The sequence below is a fragment of the Pantherophis guttatus genome, chromosome 3 (assembly GCF_059756535.1).
Source record: "Pantherophis guttatus breed Tessera chromosome 3, ASM5975653v1, whole genome shotgun sequence".
In the NCBI taxonomy this organism is placed as follows: Eukaryota; Metazoa; Chordata; class Lepidosauria; order Squamata; family Colubridae; genus Pantherophis; species Pantherophis guttatus.
The window spans coordinates 24,097,306-24,115,242 of NC_142065.1; the positions used below are offsets into that span (position 1 = coordinate 24,097,306).

The following is a 17,937-nucleotide window of genomic DNA, read 5'->3' on the forward strand; positions in this document are numbered from 1 at the left end:
AAACATCTTTGAAATAGGAGGATCTCAGAATGATATATACACTCCACCTCCTCTTTAGCTCACAAGCAGAGATATAGATTTTTATTATGTTCTGCCAACAATTTACATGATTTCTATCACCCCCTACTTGGACAAAGGAGATTTTCTCTATTTATAGTGTATATCTATATCTATAGGTCATATCCTGATACCCTAACTTCCTTTTTTTGGGGGGGGGGAGAACTGTTTTAAGGAGTTAAATTCATATTTTAAGTCTTGAATTCACTCCCTAAAATAAGCCCTAAATCTAGCTGTTTCCCATTTTGAACAGGTTTTCAGGTGCAAAGTCAGTACATTACTCCGAGACACCTGTATTAGTCTTTAATTACTCTCCAAATCTCTCTCAACTTTCTCTCTCTTCATATTGCATCAGTCCTTTGAAGTGCATCATTTGATTTAAATGAAAAGTGGATCCCCAAGTTGACGCAAAACACTACATCCCATCCCATGCTATGTTTCCATTTATTGTTTACCAGCTAAAGAACCCAAATCCAAAATCAACAAACCATATTTCTAGGATGCATGACGTGTGTGAGGTGTTGCTAAAATCTTATTGATACTAGCATTTCATTTCATGAAATACATCTGTGTGTCTCTGCAGGGGTTGGGTAGTTGTTTTTTTTAACCTGTGGCAAAGATGAAAGGGAGATAATTTGAAGCGCTGCTGCAATGTCATCAAGAGTAGGGTGTTCAATGCAATCAAACCTCTAATGAAACGAACCATTACATCAAGAGTCTAATCAAACCTGTTCTTCAAGGATCACTTATTTATCACCTCTTGGCTTACAACTGTACTTCAACCGTCTTTTAACTCTCTGATTGACAAGGATGTAGATCAACGAAAGGAAGGAAGGAGGAAGAAATGTTCACACAAGTGCAGAAGCAATGCTTCGGATCCTTCAATCTTTAAAGATGGTTAAGTGCAATCTAACAAGTGCTACTGCTGTGATGGCGAACCTATGGCACAGGTGCCACAGGTGGCACACGGAGCCATATCTGTGGGCACACAAGCGTTGCCCTACCTCAGTCCAGCATGTACGTGCATGTACGCACTGTACACGCTGACCAACTGATTTTCAGACCTTCTGGACCCACCGGAAGTCAGGAAACAGGCTGTTTCTGGGCTCCAGGGGAGTTGGGAGGGCTGTTTTCGCCCTCCCCAGGCTCCTAGAAAGGCTCTGGAGCCTGGGGAGGGCAAAAAAATGGGCCTACCAGGTCCACTGTGCCATTGCATGCCAAAAGCGGGGGGGGGGAGCGGGGAGGGTCACGCGCGCATGCATGGGGGACGGGGCGCATTGAATTATGGGTGTGGGCACGCATGCGTGCAATCCCCCCCCATTACCCCCTCTTTTGGCACATGATGGCAAAAAGGTTAGCCATCACTGTGCTAGTGTAACACCAGGTGAGGAAATACTACTAAAAGCCATTTTTTCCAGGGAGCGGGAGAAATCTGCATCAGAAGATATAGCAGGGATCCAGCCTAGAAATATGTCACTCCCCGCAGGGAGTGTGTTCTTCCCATGGTTTCAAAATTCAACACAGGGGTTGATTAACTGGAAGCACTTCAGTAAAGCACAGAATGAAGCCAGGGGTAAAATCCAAAATTTTTCCCTACCGATTCTGTGGGCTTGGCTTGGTGGGTGTGGCAGGGGAAGGATATTGCAAAATCTCCATTCCCACCCCACTCCAGGGGAAGGATACTGCATAATCTCCATTCCCACCCCACTCTGGGGCCAGCCAGAGGTGGTATTTGCCGGTTCTCTGAATTACTCAAAATTTCTGCTACCTGTTCTCCAGAACCTGTTAGAACCTGCTGGACTTCACCCCTAAATGAAGCCCTTGAGATTGACTGATTGATTGATTTTATATAACTCAAGGCAGCAAACATACACTTTCCTCCTATTTTCCCCATAACCACAATCCTGTGAGGTCGGTTGGGATAAGAGAGAATGACCGGACCAAGGTTACCCAGGTGGCATTTATGCCTAAAGTGGGATTAGAACTCAAGATCTCCTGCTTTCTAGTCTCGTGCCTTAACGACTAGACTAGACCAAACTGACTTTCCTATAGTTTCTAGTAAATCCAGGTGACAACCAAGCTCAAGGCATTCATACTGTACTAGGCTGTATGTATTTGTTTGTTGATCAAATTTGTGCACTACTATAAATACATAATATGTTTCCTATATTTATTGTAGAAAGATAAAAACGGGAAAAAACAAGAATAATATGAGAGCAATACAGGTAGTCCTTGCTTATTGACCACTCAGCGACGGTTCAAAGTTACTGTACTTTTCGGAGTATAAGACACACTTTCCCCCCTAAAAGTGGGTGAAAATTGCAGTATGTCTTACCGAATGTTGCCGAAGCCTCGCCCACTCACTGCCCCCCCTTTGGCTGTTTTTGGCCTCCACGCATTGCATTTTTGGCCGTGCGTCGCATTTTCAGCTGGTTCCAGGTGGCAGGGATCGTCATCGTCGAACAGGCCACATCATCATTGAATGGGCTACGGCAAATGGGCTGCAGCAAACGGGCTGTGCTGCAAGGGCCGCGGCGGCGAACAGGCTGTGGCGAATGGGCTACATCGAACGGGCTGTGCTGAACGGGCTGCAACAGCGCCGAATGGGTCGTGGTGAATAGGCAAACAATGGCGGCGAATGGGCAAAGGCAGATTTTTTTTTTCTTCCACCAAAAAGGTAGGTGTGTCTTATAGTCCGAAAAATATGGTAGATAGTACAGAAAAAGGACATTCATGACTGGTCCTGGAACTTGTGCCTGTTGCAGTGTTCTCATAGTAATGTGGTCATAATTTGGGCACTTGGAAATTAGTGTACCAGGGTTCACCAACCTTTCGGATCTCAGCACTACATTCATAATTTTAAATCCCGTGGACCACTAATATGATCTGCCTAATGACTGGCTGGGTGGGTGTGGCTAGGTGATCATGTGAATGGGTAGGCATGTCACTCGATGTCACTCACATTGAGGGGCGCCTTGCTGGCCTCTACTCGCCCCTCCCCTCCCAGCCACTCCTCCCCTCCCCACCCGGGCTCCTTAGGCCCCCTACAGGAAGCAGTTGTTGGAGCTAAGCAGCCACCATGAAAAAGAGTTGACAAAACAGCTGGCTCAGGTCAAATTGGATCTGATGGAGAAGGAGGCTCAGCAGAGGGAAGACCTGCGGGAGTGCAAGGCCAGGTACTGTCGCCAGAAGGCTCAGAGGGGTGAGATGGGCAGCCAGTTCCAGGCCATGAGGCAGTCCCACTGGAACAAGGCCCTCCAGCTCTTTGCCACCAGCGGCACTTCCCTCCAGCCTTCACCCAAAGCCCCGCACCAGGAGGTTGAATTTCTCCCCCAACTCCTACAAAAAAACCCTGAAGGGGGAAGCTCTCTGCAGCAAAACAAATATTCATTGCACATATCTGTCCCAGGGGCCGTAGTTTGAGGACCCCTGATTTAGTGCAATATTAAAAATGCAAACAATTTTTCTGCGGGTCACCAAAATTTTCTCGTGGACCACCAGTTAGTGACCGCTGCACTAGACAGGGTCTGTAGGAATAAAGAATGTGGCATCATTTGGATTTCTGCATTTTTGCTGCTTCCCCCCTTCTTTTGACATTACCTGAATCTGCTCAGAAAATGAAGATAATGTTGTGCTTCCAAGTCAACATCTGTACAGATCAAATAGCATAATTGTCACTAAAGCAGGGATGTTTGCTGAGGTTTTTAAAATTAAAAAAAAAATTAAATTAGCGCCTCTACATATAAAAAGGCGGACCTTCCAATTATATGGTTGTGGCCACTATCTTGACATTTTTGGCACTTAATGAAGTGCTTAATGAAAGGGTTTTATGCCCAGGAAACTGTTTTAGAGCACCCACACTGATCAGAGTTTTACTATAAGAGCCCATTTGTGGTATACTCTCTCAGCTTCATATTTCAGCGGACCTTAACTTTGCAGTTGGTTTTGTTAAAAAACAAACGAGTCCAAAATCCTTGCTGATCCATCTCTGAGCGTCAAGGATCTCAAAGCAGCATCAGCCCTTAATTACTTTTGTGCCTCAATTTCTCACAATTTCTCAGTGTGTTAAAACACCTCCCGAATTTGTAGGTTCCACGCGAGGCGGATTTTGCTCGTTGCTTGCAGGAAAAACAAAAATGGTGAGACTCCCAGGTCTTAAGGCTGGCTGGCTGGCTGGCTTGCAAAGTAAGCAGCCGCTGCTTCTCCATGCAAGCCTTTGCGGAACCAGACTTCCGCGCAGCCAAATGCAGCCCCAACCCTGCAGAAGAAGCAGGCAGTGTGCAACAAGCACCGCACGCTGCAAACATCCCGCCAGGGAAGGGAAGGCTTCCCTCCTTTCATTCAGCAAAAGCGGGCAAAAAAAAAAAAGGGTATCATTTTGTACCGCAAGGCGGGCGTTTTGTATCCCTGCCGACCATAGGCCAACAATTTTGCTCCAATGTGTGTGTGTTTGTGTGTGGAGGTGGGCAAGACGAAGAATAAGTGCACGAGAAACCGACCGCAAACAAACAAGTTTGCAAGGCGACTTCCTCCTCGGGTGGGAAGGGCAAAAGGCAGGCCGAAGCTTTTCTTGGTTTTTGGTTTGCATCGGATGGTAAAAAAAAAATCCCCGCATCTTCCCCGAGCCTGCAGCTTCCCCGACCGCCGCTCTTCTTTGTTCCGGCCTTGCGCCTCTCTCTGTGTCTCCTCGCCGCAAAGACTTCTGTTTTGGGCTCGTCCCTCCTTCGCCTCAGAGCGCCGCCCCTGCCTCCGGGCCCGGACGGAGCCGACCCTCCTCTCCGCCCCGCTGCCCCGGTCACGCCCCCCTCGCGCGCTCGCTCCACTCCCTGCTCGCTTCTCTCCCATTCAAGCGCTCTTCGCGCTCCTCTCCTCGTTAGCCGACGTCGCCGCCGCCTCCTTCTTCTTCTTGCCATGTCCCAGCGCGGCTCTCCTGCCGGCGGCTGGTAAGGCGAGCGGGCGACTCGTCGGAACTGCGTTTGCCGTGCGCCTCGGGGGATGGAGGGCGCCTAAAAAGCCGGCCGCGGAGTGAGGAGAGCGGAGCCGGGACGACCTCGGGGAAGGTGAGGCAGGCAAGGAGCCATGGAAGTGCAGTCGGTGTCTGGAAGTCCGTCGGTGGCGGCAGCGGCAACGGCAGCGGCCCCCGGCACCGGCGCTCTCCCCTCGGAACCGGCTAAGGATACGGACCGCCAGCTGCGTCTTCGCCTCTGCGTCCTCAACGAGATCCTGGGCACCGAGCGGGACTACGTGGGCACCCTGCGCTTCTTGCAGTCGGTAAGCGCCGTGAGCTACGGAGGGCACGGAAAGACCGGGGGGAGGGTGGGGGAAGAGGGTCACTGGGGTGTGTGTGTGTGGGGGGGGCAGGCGAGGAAGAGGAGGAAGGGCAGCTGTGGATCGGCTGCGGCGGGTGGGACCCGCTGAGGCGAACGCGGAGGTGCCAACCTCGGGGGAGACTCTCGCCGCCTTGCGAAATGGGGCTGCGAAGTTGGCCGGCGCCGTGTGTAGCCGCGCCAGTCTTGTACTCTTGGAAAGGCGATGCGGAGCCTCGGGGGCTTTCTGGAGTCTACCCTCCCGCCAGATTGTGTGCTCTCCGTGCTCCCGTGGTGACCTGGAGGCATCACCTGTAGGGCCTGGAGCGGCCAACTTGGCCAAAGGGGGCCAGCCGGGCGAAGTGGGCTGGAGGGGCAGCTGAGGACACCGTGTGCCTCGGTTCCTGCGGCTGCTGGTTTAAAGCGGACTTTGGTCTCCCAAAAGGGGGAAAGGAAAAAAAAAAAAAGAAGGTCTTGGATTCTGGGTGGCAAGAGGGTGTTGCCTTCAGAAGTTGAAGACGGGGCAACGACGGTCCGTCGTCGGTCTTGGGTTGAGAGAGAGGCGGGGATGATTTGCAAGCCGGGATGTCAACACGGGAGAGCTCATCTATCATGTGGCTTTCCCCCTCCCTCCCCCCCCCCCAACCACCACCTTTAGGCTCCTGGCAGAATGCGCAGCCGGCACACTTGGGCGTTTGGAAAATTGCTACTGGTGGGCTTCTAAGTGGGTGGTAAAGAAGCGACACAGCGTTTGCCTCCTGGTGGGAAAACTGACCCTTGATGCAGGGAGGCTTGGTGTGGTTTTTAAATCACCCCTTTCAAGATCCAGAAGCCTTCAAGATGTTTACAGGCAGTTGATTGGTCTGGCATATAGTTCATCAGGTGCCTGGTTCGGCGTAAGGGGGAGCCCTTTGCAAGCAACAGTGATATAGTATTACTAATGGATTTTTTTAAAAGTGGAGTGATAAAACCCTTTCTTGTCTGAAGGGTTGTTTTAAAGCGCTGTCTTTTTCCCCCCTGACTTTGTTCCCTTCCAAGAGAAGCTTGTTGGTGCATGGTTTAGACTTGGGCGACTTTTTCAGCAGTAAAATCTTGGCTTATGTTGAGACTCTTTTGCCTTTTATTTTAAAAGTAATTCCAGGCACCTTTGTAGTCTTACTAGAAATGGTCTTTTGTTGCTTGAATTTTGGATTGCTTATGTACTTTTATTGGATTAATCCAGCTATTTGTATCCATGTCAGGGTCATTTTTATTTCTTGGCCAGATTAGTACTTCCGTGAACCGTTCCCTTTTAGTTTTGCAGCCGTGGCAGTTGAAACTCATCAGCATTCCGAAACATTTCTTCTGTCTTTGCACCCAATTGCTTTGTGGCTAACTCTATCCTCATGCTCTTCTAAAACTGTGGGAACAAACAGCTAGCTTTGAGCACTGCCTAAAAACATCTATAATGGTGTTAGTTTTGGAAAGCCTCTTCATTAGCAACAACAGTGTACTTGGAATTAGTGTGGCTCATCTGCAATTAACAATATGTCCTGCAAAAGCAACCCATCTTTAAGGAATAATTTTAAGGAAACATTTATTGCAATGTTTGCATTTATACACTGTCTGGTTCTGTTCAGACTAACTATTGGTAAAGCTTCTACAGTGAGCTCTTTTAAAGCCATAACAAGTCAGGTGCAACGTTTAGTCATTAAAATGCTAGACATCTTTTCCTATTGCGTTCGTTTTCATTGTTACTGCCTCCCTCCCACTATTAATTTTTTAATTTACTGCAGATCACGACACTTGGCTGTCTGATATGTTTGTTCTCAAAAAGCTAAGCTAGAAAGCTGGACTGGACCTAATTCTTAGTTAGGATGGGAGACCACCAGGAAATTTGAGGATATCTGGGATAGACCGTAGAGTCAATAAAGCACTGTAGAGGAGAAGGCATTGACAGATTATTTCTATATTGAGCCCAAAAAATTACATGCGCCTATGTAGTCATCATGAATCATACTTCACTCAAGGGTGAGTTTATTGTTACCTTACTTAGAGCCCAGAAAGAGATCAAGTTGTCTGAAGAACCATCAATATCAACATGAAAGTCCCTGAATCTTTACAAATTATGGAAGAAGCTCTGTTCTTTGCTTGCTTTAAGTTGGATCAGGTTTGTGGAAACCATGGCCTAATATTTTGAAATTCTGTGTCTAAAATTCTGGCTACTCCTAAGCAAATGGATTTCACAGTAATTTGTAATACAATATTAATTTTATCGTACACTCTTTTTATTGTATACTCTATTATATACTATATTGTTGCATTGCATTTGTCAAATGTATTGTATATTGAGGACAAATAAATAAATAAAATATTTGTTTTCTTAATAGTAACAGTATTTCCTGGTAGCATGGACAAAGTGGCAGCTTAACAAGAGTACATACTATCACATTTCTTTTTTCTGGTTCCAGTTGTGTCCATGCATCAAATGAATATAATTGTGACCCATTCCAGTTTCAACGAGTAGGGAGGTAGTGTATCTTTCCTGTGGTTTAAAAAAATAGGGATATTGTCTTCTTGACACACCAGAGAAATCTTTGTGTTTTATCTTCAAATATTCAAGTGAACTTCAACATTCTTATAACAAGAACAATTTCCTATCCATTGTCCATAATTTGCAAGCCATTATTATTTGCAAGAGATGCACAACGGTGCTCATTTGCAGCTAAGTTACAATGAGTTCATTATGTTGGAATATATCTTCTGCCTAAATTTGTATCTGGTTTCATAACTTTCTCTAGTTTTTGCTCAGGTGTTTTTGAACTTGTCTGCAATCATAAGAGCTAGAAACTTGTTCTTGGAACTTCCATTTCTCAAAAGCTATATTTTGGGAGGAGGTTGTATGTGTGCCTTCATGTCATTTTTGTTTTGTTTTGTTTGCTGCTGGCAGCTGCCTAGATGAGTCCCTACAGTTTCCTCGGTAAGATTTTGGAAGCGTTTTGCCATTGCCTGCTTCCTAGGACTGAGAGAAAGTGAATGGCCCCAGTTGGTTTCTAGGTTGGGACTAGAATTCACAGTCTCCTGGTTTCTAGTTGATGTCATAACCACTACGCCAAACTGGCTCTTAAATTTAGTATTTGTTATACTGAAAATCTTTTAAAGTGATATCAATTGTGACGATAAATCTTTTACTGTTCAGTAACTTGCAATCCAATATAGTAGTTTCAGTTTATGCTTTCCAGTTTACAGTTTTAGTACACCCTCCAAGCTAGTGCAGAAGGCAATTCTCCCCAATCATTTTCATCAGAGGCTGATTTGTAACAATTGAATACGATTCCATCACAGTATGATTATAGATAATATGACAGTGTGTAGCCCCTGTTTTGATATTATCTTCCCATTTTCTTTGAATTATTTACATAATTATCTTCAATCTATAATGAAACTATTAAGATTGTGGGGAAACAGTTGCAGTTTCACAGATTTGATAAATCAAGCAATCAACAAAACCATAAAAGCAAGAACAGTAAACATGCAACATACAAATAACTATTCATTATACAGGATAACAACAATATAAACATGTAAGAAGGATGGAAAACTTACAAATGTTGTTAATCTTCAGATAATTTTAATGTGGCATAAGAATATTTTAAATACGTGTTTTTCTCAGAAAAAATATTAACTGCATAAAATTGGATAAAGTTTTTTGTGTAATCCCTCATTTTTCTGTGAGAACCTGAAATAAGATGGGGGTAAAATTAAAATGAATGGCTGTGTCTATTGAAGATTGCAGGTTATATATTTCTTCTTTTTATTTTTATTTTTTGTGTTTCTCTGATTTGCACAGTACATTGTCACAATATCACATGGTATGTTTTGGCGTAAAGGTACTGTGTGACTCTAGCTAATAGTAGTTTAAATCATGACTTATTCCACCATGCACAAAGCAAAATATTATACATATTTTCTATAAGTGCAATACATGAATTCAGCAGTATTATTGTTGGCTGAAAAGGATATGGCTGTTTGAAGGGGCAATAGCAACTGAAATCTTGGCTTTCTTTTGTAGACATCAAGAGTATGTAATCTTCCAAAACTGTCAATTAAAGTGGCTTTTGGCTTCAAGTTATTGATGTTTTGTTTCAGTGGAATGTCCTTCTATAAAAAGCACTTGTTACTCAACCATCACTATTCTGCCCTGCCTAGACAAAACAAATCAATCATCCGTCAGTATTCTGGTTATTGAAGAAGAGAGTTTTGTTGTTCGCGGATCAGGTTATTTGCCACCGGTTCTTTGCCAGGAGTAATGTGAGCAGCATGTTTGGTTTTGACAAATCATAGTTTAATAAGTGTCTGTTTTTTATTGTATGGAATCGTTCTTCTTGTTGTGAATAGAATGGGCACTTTGCTCCCTTTGTTTGTGTTTCTGGGTCTGTGTAAATAGTTAGCCAAATTCAAGCAATTTATCCTTAGTATAATGTGGGAGTCCAGCCAATGGTTGATTCCACAATATATTGTGAATATCATTGGGTACTGAACACGAACCTACATTTATGTTATCATTCAAGAATTGGTGGAAAAAAATAGAGAGTTGGGGAACAGATATGTGGCTGTGTTCACATCTTTAACTAGGCCACATTTTACACATTTATAGTAATTATCCTGAGTACCTAAGACAAATTATAGACAGTGCCTCTATTTACAGAACCTATTAGGCTAAAATAGGATTGGTTAGCTTGTAATTCAGCATGTCATGCAGATGCAGCCCAGTAGTGCTATACTGGTACATGGCTGTATGGGTACATTGGTGATGGCTAATGGTAATCCTGCTTCAGAGCGCTGTGTATACCTTCAATATTTAAATACCTGGCTATACCAATTAAGCCCTGTGTGCTTTAGCCTACCAGAAATGAAGAGCTTGGGAAATGCAGTTCAAGCATGCTAATTCTGCCTATGAATAGTAAAATCATGTGTCCTAAGTTTGTAGTTGATAAGTTTTCAGGGAAAAAAATCACAAGCCATGTCAGGTTATACTCCGAGTCTCGCACAATTGAAGTTTGTATCAGTGGGCAGAGAAGGAATCCAAGAAAATGCTATTTGCTACTGCTCAATTGGAAGACTCTAGAGTAGAATATTTTTTCAAAGCTGACAAGATCTCACGGAGGGATTTGTTTTTTGGTGTCCTGGAGCTGTAAAGCAAAAATCCATTGACCAGACCAGTTCCTCAAGGACATATTTTTATGTTCTGTGTTTTCCACAGAAAATGGTAGAAACAGTATGAGACAGCTTTTTCAAAACCCACTATCAGTATTTAACTCTTTTGAGTGCTCACAGCCTAATTTAGGAAAGAGAAATAAATGCTGGCTGGAAAACCTCTCTTTCTCCCCTCTTCTCTGGAGCACTTTTCACAGAGCACGGATCTCAGTTTTGAATTATAAATTGACTGAAATTCATGAGATCTTGAGAGCCATTGCCTGTCCGCTGTCTACAGACATTCTCAATCATCCAGGTCAGTGGTGAAATCCAAATTTTTTTACTACCGGTTCTGTGGGCGTGGCTTGGTGGACGTGGTGTGGCTTGGTGGGCGTGGCAGGGAAAGGATACTGCAAAATCCCATTCCCTCCCCACTCCTGGGGGAAGGATACTGCAAAATCTCCATTCCCACCCCACTCTGGGGCCAGCCAGAGGTGGTATTTGCTGGTTCTCAACTATTTAAAATTTCCGCTACCGGTTCTCCAGAACCTGTCAGAACCTGCTGGATTTCACCCCTGATCCAGGTCATAGTTGACTCAAAGATGCTTTTTAAAAAGGCAACTGGACTTCTTTGGTTTTCAATGTTTTCAAAGAAAAAAAAAGCAAGAAAGTCCAGTTGCCTTTTGGAAAAGCACCTTTGGACACCAAGTCCACTGTTCAAAATTGTCCAAGTATACCACTGATGCTTATATTATTCTGCCTGGTTTAATACATGAGAATGTGACATTGCCCTCAACTTGGTAGGAAGCAGATTTAGTTTGTGGACGCTCCTTCCTCAGATTATCTAGAAACTCCTCCTTTTATCACAATGCTTGAAATTGGGAACAAAGGAAACCGCTTTGGAGGGGAAAAAAAAGCATAAGATGTTAGCGCAATGCCAGAAAGCTTTACACAACACCAGAAAGCTTTTTTCGACTTGTGACAACAAAATACCACAGGGATGAACGAAGGAGTTGGTGTTTTGCGTTTGGGGCTGGGCCCCCCTGGTTAAACATTTACCATACAAGTCCCAGATTTTGTCTCGTTGTCTCCATAAATAACTCCGAAGGAGCAAAGAGCCCAATTCAATAAGTAGGGAGTCAGGAGTTTTCCAAGGACTTCCGGGCTCCCGTGGTAATGGGAAAGAATCCTTTTCTGTGTTTGATGCTATAGACCTGCCTATAAATCAGGCTGTGTTAATTGCAGATTTAAAAAAAAACTTTTCTTAGAAGAATAGCATGTGGCCATATAGCAGCGAAGGGAAAGGTTTCTCTGTGTGTATGCCTGGAGACCTTTTCCCCTCTGCTGAGCGGGGGTCTTCTTGCAGATACAAAAGGCCCCTTTTTTTATTTGTTTTGTTGGACAGATCCCACCACTTTTATTTTACTTCTGTGGGTCAAAAGGGGGAGCAAGAGGTGTGGGGGTGGGGTGGTAGGAGCGGCCAGCCTGAAAGTTACAGTATACACAACATTTTTTGAGTTCCCTAAGGAAGCTGCCATATTCCCTGCAAGAAAGCTGTGCAGCCTCTTTTTTGAGCCTGTGGAATATAATGCAATTTTAGCTCCATGCATTAACACGATTTTACAATAACGCATTATAAAATGCTTCTTTCTTGGCTTGGCAGTTGACCGTGTTCTGCTTTGCATCTTTGAATCTGAGTTGAATCCAGGGCTGCTAGATTCCTTTGGATTATGAAATCACAGAATTTCAAAAAGTTGCAGCATTCTTTTTTTTTTTTTTTTTTTTACCCTTTACCCATTTTTATTTATTCTTTTTTGATGGATTCTGAAGAATTCAGTGGCTGGGATCTCTAGTGTCTGATGAACAAACTGAGAAGCACTGTGTATATATACTCATCTCCCCAAACTTTTTTGCTTCCAATTGCTAAATTTCAGGACTAGATTTTCAGTGAGTACAAAACTGTAGCAGAAGTTGGAAAGCTGAAAACAATTGGAATACACAAACACACACACACACACACACACACACACACACACACACACACACACACACACACAAATGCAAAAATCTAATCTATATCTTTAAAGATAGCCTCTGGCCTGTATACATGCCCCAAGTCTCTACTGTATTTTATAAATGCCAAAGCCTGTTAGGATTACATTGCCAAAATTTAACAGAACTTTTTAGCAATCTGCAGTCTTAAAATACCTAAACTAGAACTCTCTGAAAACCCTTGAAAGATCCTTCCTGCCCAAACTAGCACAAAGTACAGGTAGTCCTTGACATACGACCACAATTGAGCCCAAAGGTTCTATTGTTAAGTGAGATATTTGTTAAGTGAGTTTTGCCCCAGTTTATGACCTTTTGTGCCACAGTTGTTAAATGAATCCTGCAGTTGATACATTAATAACCTGGTTGTTAAGTGAATCTGGCTTTCTGACTTTGCTTGTCAGAAGGTCGCAAAAGGCGATCACATGACTTTGGAACACAACAATGTCATAAGTATGAACCAGTTGCCAAGAATTTGAATTTCGATCACGTGATGATAGGGGTGCTGCAACGGTGGTAAATGTGAAAAACAGTCATAAGTCACTTTTTTCAGTGCCGTTGTAACCTTGAACGGTCACTAAATGAACCGTTTTAACTCGAGGACTATCTGTATTAGGTCTGCCCATTTGCATTACTGCCCTGCTACTGCCTGCTATTGAAGGTCCCTAGCTGCCAAAAAATTATACTTGTAGCTACAACTGCAACCTACCCCTATTTTTAATGCTTTGGCCTTATGACATAGTTTTTGTCTCCTTCCTAGCTCACAACAAAAACGGTTTGATTTTTTTTAAAAAGCTACTCCAGTATTAAAACAATATTTTCACAATTTTTGCCAAGAACCCACCTACACTTGCCCAATTAGGGAGAATGAATGATAGTTGTTTTCTGCCAACAGGCAATGCTTTCCTTAGCTTGTCTGATATTAAAAGTGAGCACTACTTGCCAACTGTGTTACTGTGACAGAAGAAGGGCAGTGAATTTTATTCTGGCAAACATTTCTCTGGCTAAAGCACGGTGGATTGCACTTCATCATGGTCATCTGACTATTGCCCTGTGTGCGATTATTACATGAAAGGTTAAACTTAATCTTTATTTGGCGAAATTTATTGACAGGCGATATTTTAAGATAGAGATATGAAAGATCTGGGATATGAAAATGATCACACTGCTCCCCACGCAAACATTCATCAATTCTGTTGATACGTAATCAATCATTTCATGTATTCCTGTTTCCAAGCATCACGTTAGACTGATGTAAATAACGCTGAGTTTAGCATCCACAGAAATCTTGGTTTGCATCAATTAAATTAAATCAATTAAAGAGCCTGTAGTACAGTGGACTAAAGCACTGTTATTAACATCTGCTGCTTGCAATTACTGCAAGTTCGAATCTCACCAGGCTCAAGGTTGACTCAGCCTTCCATCCTTTCAAAGGTAGGTAAAATGAGGACCCAGATTGTGGGGGCAATAAGCTGACTTTGTATAAATATACAAAAGTATGAAGGCTATTGCTTAACGCACTGTAAGCCGCCCTGAGTCTCCGGAGAAGGGCGGCATATAAATTAAAGCAAAAAAAAAATTGTTGCCATTTTATTTTGTTGGGACGTTTTGTGCTAGACTGGGGCCTGACTTCTTTCATTCCCTGTTGTATAAGTGTGTAACGTTAGCACACATGCCTGCTATCAGATAAAGTAAAAACCACATCCGTTGCCTTAAAAATATTTTGTTCTGCAACTCGGCTGAGTATTTAGCTTCTTGGTATTTAGGATGCTATGTAATCTGGAGCAGCTGTTCTGTGCATGGCCCGATGCTCTTTTTCCCATCTGCGATTAGCTGCTGCAATTGGCCTTTGAACCATTACAAGGAATGTTTGTCTTGGTCACTTCTTGGTGGTGATTTCCTGTGTCCTGCCTTACAGTTCTTGTCTCTCTTCTTAGGTTCAGTAGGTGCTGATAATAAAGCTGTTTGTCCAGAGAAGGCGAACCATCTGGTTTCTGTAAAACATTGTTTTCCAAACTCGGTAACTTTAAGAAGTGTGGACTTCAACTCCCAGCATTCCTCAGCCAGCAAAATTCTTTTCTTAAAGTTGCCAGTTTGAAAAACATTGGTATAAAACAAGTGTGCACGGTGGCTTTAGGAGGGAGGAAAGGAGAGTAAAATATAGAAAAGGGCAGGTTGAAATGTACTTTCCTGTTTTTGTTATTGCTGAAGTATAGATCAGATGCATGAGCCTGGCACTTGCCACAGGGCATTTATCTGAAAGGCAGCTGGACCATATATTCCTATTCTGAAAGCGTGGCTTATTTTGTTCAAAATGCTTGATTTCCTACAAGCATCTTCCCTTCCAGAGCAGTCTTGCTTAAATACTCAAGAAAACTTGGTGACCCTCACAGCTCATTCTTTCATTGAAGCTATTGATGCTGTAGGTCTCTGATGAACACAGATTAAAATGTCTGCAATCCAATGTATAAATGTCTTAAGGGCTGTCATAGAATCGTAAATACAAAGGCTTGTAGTATAGGTATCTTGGAAATTATCAACTCCAACTTAGTCCAACCTCGTGCTTCAGTCCACTATTACTGATGTGATTCTGCTGTATGGCTGAGGGATGTGTTACTAGTATGATAATGATGTTCTGGAGGACAGTGAATTATTTCTGTGTTTTAATTAGAAATAGGATTTTCTGGCATGGATATTTTAGGAGCATCTGGAAAGGCATACCAGCGTATGTAAGTTTTTGTGTTCTTCATGCTGTTAGTAACAAAAGATACTATAATAAACAGGGATTGAGGAAGATGCAAGGAAATCCAACAGCTTCATCAGATATTTCAGCCATGGTATCTGGAGTTCAAAGTTGGCCATAGGAAAATAACTGTGGACATACCTAGTATTTGGGGAAGAAAACAGATGGTTGTTTCCTGAGCTCTGGAAACACAATTATTTTCCTATGTATCCCTCAACACCTTGGTTCATCCTAATTATCATGAACACTTGACACTTGTCCTCAAACTCTTGAATGCTTGCATGTTCTTTAGTGTGTTTTTTGTTTTCCCCCAAATAGTACCTATGGATTTTTCTTCCTGTGGATCAACCAGGTTATTAGTGTTTTAAAGACACTCATAGATTTCTTAAAACAACATAAGCAGAATTGTAGTCTCTATAGATTAGCCCATGTTTTTTGGATGCTGAAAGCTGTTTGGAGGATGTTATCTTGCATATCATGTCATGTTTTTAGGGGCTTGTACCTGATCTCACACATAATAAGCCATGATGTTTTAACCTGAATTTAATTAAATCAGTTTTCTAGGGCCCATGTATCATGCAAACATACTAGCTATATTGTTTACTTATTCAACATATATGCTACCCATTTTACCAGGAGTCAACTAGGCAAATTAGAATAATTAAAACTAAACTAATAAAAACATTAAAACATCAAAGCAATAAACAGTGACATTGACTTAAATTTGACAAAGATGAGGAGGAAGGGAGCAAGGTGCATAAAAGGAGAGGTGGGATCTTAGTCTGTTAACCACCTCCAGAGTGATGCTCGTCCATTGGGGGCCCTGAATTAAACCATAATCTGTAAATTGCAATAAACCAGACATTGTGTCAAATCAAGCCATATTATGGCTTAACATAGTACATAAAACCAGTCAATGCCAATTTTACTCAAATGAACGAATTAAAATAATTGTAATAATCAAACCATCACCATAAAACTGGTTAATATTAAAGGAATCAAATGAATGACTTTGAAATTCAGGTTGGTGTGTAGTATTTATGTCCAGTTGATTCAGTGAGATCTGAACTGAGTGTTGACATTCTGGAGCTGTTTTTTAAAGATGATTTGTTGTTGTTGTTTTAATGAGAAAGCAGAGGAAACAGAATGCAAATCAGCTATCAGAGCAAGCATGCCTGCCTCTTCCCCTTCCTTAGACTGGAATAAAGGTTTCCCTTGGTATTTCCATGCCTTTTATGTTTTTACTTCCTATTAGGGAGCATATCCTTTGTAGTCAGTCCTGAGTGCTACAGCTTTCATTTTGTTTATGCTCCAATCAATCCATGTGGATGTTAATGGCCTTGACCTCTGCATTCACCGTGGAGCTTTGTATTTTTTGGATTGATCAAGGCCAAGTAATAATTACAGTTTTGGTTTCCAGTGCTGTTGCCACTTCTCATGCCTTCTCTTTGCCGCATTGGCCGGAAGGCATCTGAGCACTTCTGAAAGCAGATAACGCAGAAGTCCTGGGCTTCATTCTTGAATCTGCTCCTGGTACTTGAGCTGATTTCCTCCCCATCTGCCAAATGGGATAGATTATAATCTCTACCTCATGCAGGTTTATGAGGGTTTGTTCATTAGGGTTTGTAAAAATGCTGTAGGTTATCCAGATGAAAGAGGAGTCAGGTAATTACTGTTCTGTAATAAAGTCTCGTATAACTGCCTTCTCACAACAAGCAAAAGGCCTCGTTCCAAGCAAGATAATTATCTGTATAGCTCTGTGATGCATCCTGTGGTTTTATAGTGATCTGCTCAGAGCTCTATTCAGCCTTTCAGCTTGTGCCTCTGTGAATTCTTGTTTGTGTCCTCAGTTAACAAGACCTTTTCCTCAAAGTTGCCTTAAATTAGAACGAGTGATATTTAGCATAAATGTGTCTGTAGATATGTAGGGAAGCAACAGTAGAACCATCTTGTAAAATTTGACAATTTTCTTTCAGGTTGCTCCATGATATTTTAAAGCCTGGGGAAGAGATTTCATTGGTCTTTCCCCATTACATAATTTATTTCTGTTTCTGTCAGTTATTTGAAAAGGCTTTGCTCTTGTTTAGCCTTTGACTTGTAGTAAATTACTTAAGGACTTCGTAAGGAAGCCATATCTATGACGGAATAAAATTAGTTTAAGTGGTAAAATTGTCACTCCTGGTTTCCTTGAGGAAAATGTTATACAGGTGCTGTTTTTATTCTCAAAGGTTAAGAGGTTCAGATAGAAATGGTAGACAATGAAACTGAATAATGAGACTTAGAGTTTAGGGGAATTAAAGGTTTAGGTTCCATAGTCTGTCAGGGGTCTTTAAATTTGGCAACTTTAAGACTTGTGGATTTCAACTCCCAGAATTCCTCAGCTAGCATGACTGGCTGAGGAATTCTGGGAAGTCCACGAGTCTTAAAGTTGGCAAGTTTGGAGACTCCTGGCCCATGTCATTGTCTTCCTCTCATGAGTGCCTCCTTCCATAGTGGTACCTCTTTCTCCTTCTTGTGTGGCTATGGTGGGTCAGCCGAATTATGAGAGTCCTTCTGGCAGCTACCAATCTTATTATTTATTTTATTTATTTGGTTCAATTTATATGC

The 17,937-nt window shown here is 42.5% G+C and overlaps 1 protein-coding gene across 2 annotated transcripts in view; it reads left to right on the forward strand.

Annotated features, from left to right (window-relative positions):
- Positions 1–4,824: 4,824 nt before the first annotated feature.
- PREX1 (phosphatidylinositol-3,4,5-trisphosphate dependent Rac exchange factor 1) overlaps positions 4,825–17,937 on the forward strand; it is a 231,675-nt gene continuing 218,562 nt past the window's right edge. The window contains exon 1 of one of the 2 annotated variants that reach the window (XM_034413827.3): positions 4,825–5,328. In XM_034413827.3, the coding sequence (XP_034269718.1) occupies positions 5,137–5,328 (192 nt within the window). In that variant the 5' untranslated portion in view covers positions 4,825–5,136. The remainder of the gene's footprint in view (positions 5,329–17,937) is intronic. The other variant, XM_034413826.3, reaches the window with a different exon arrangement.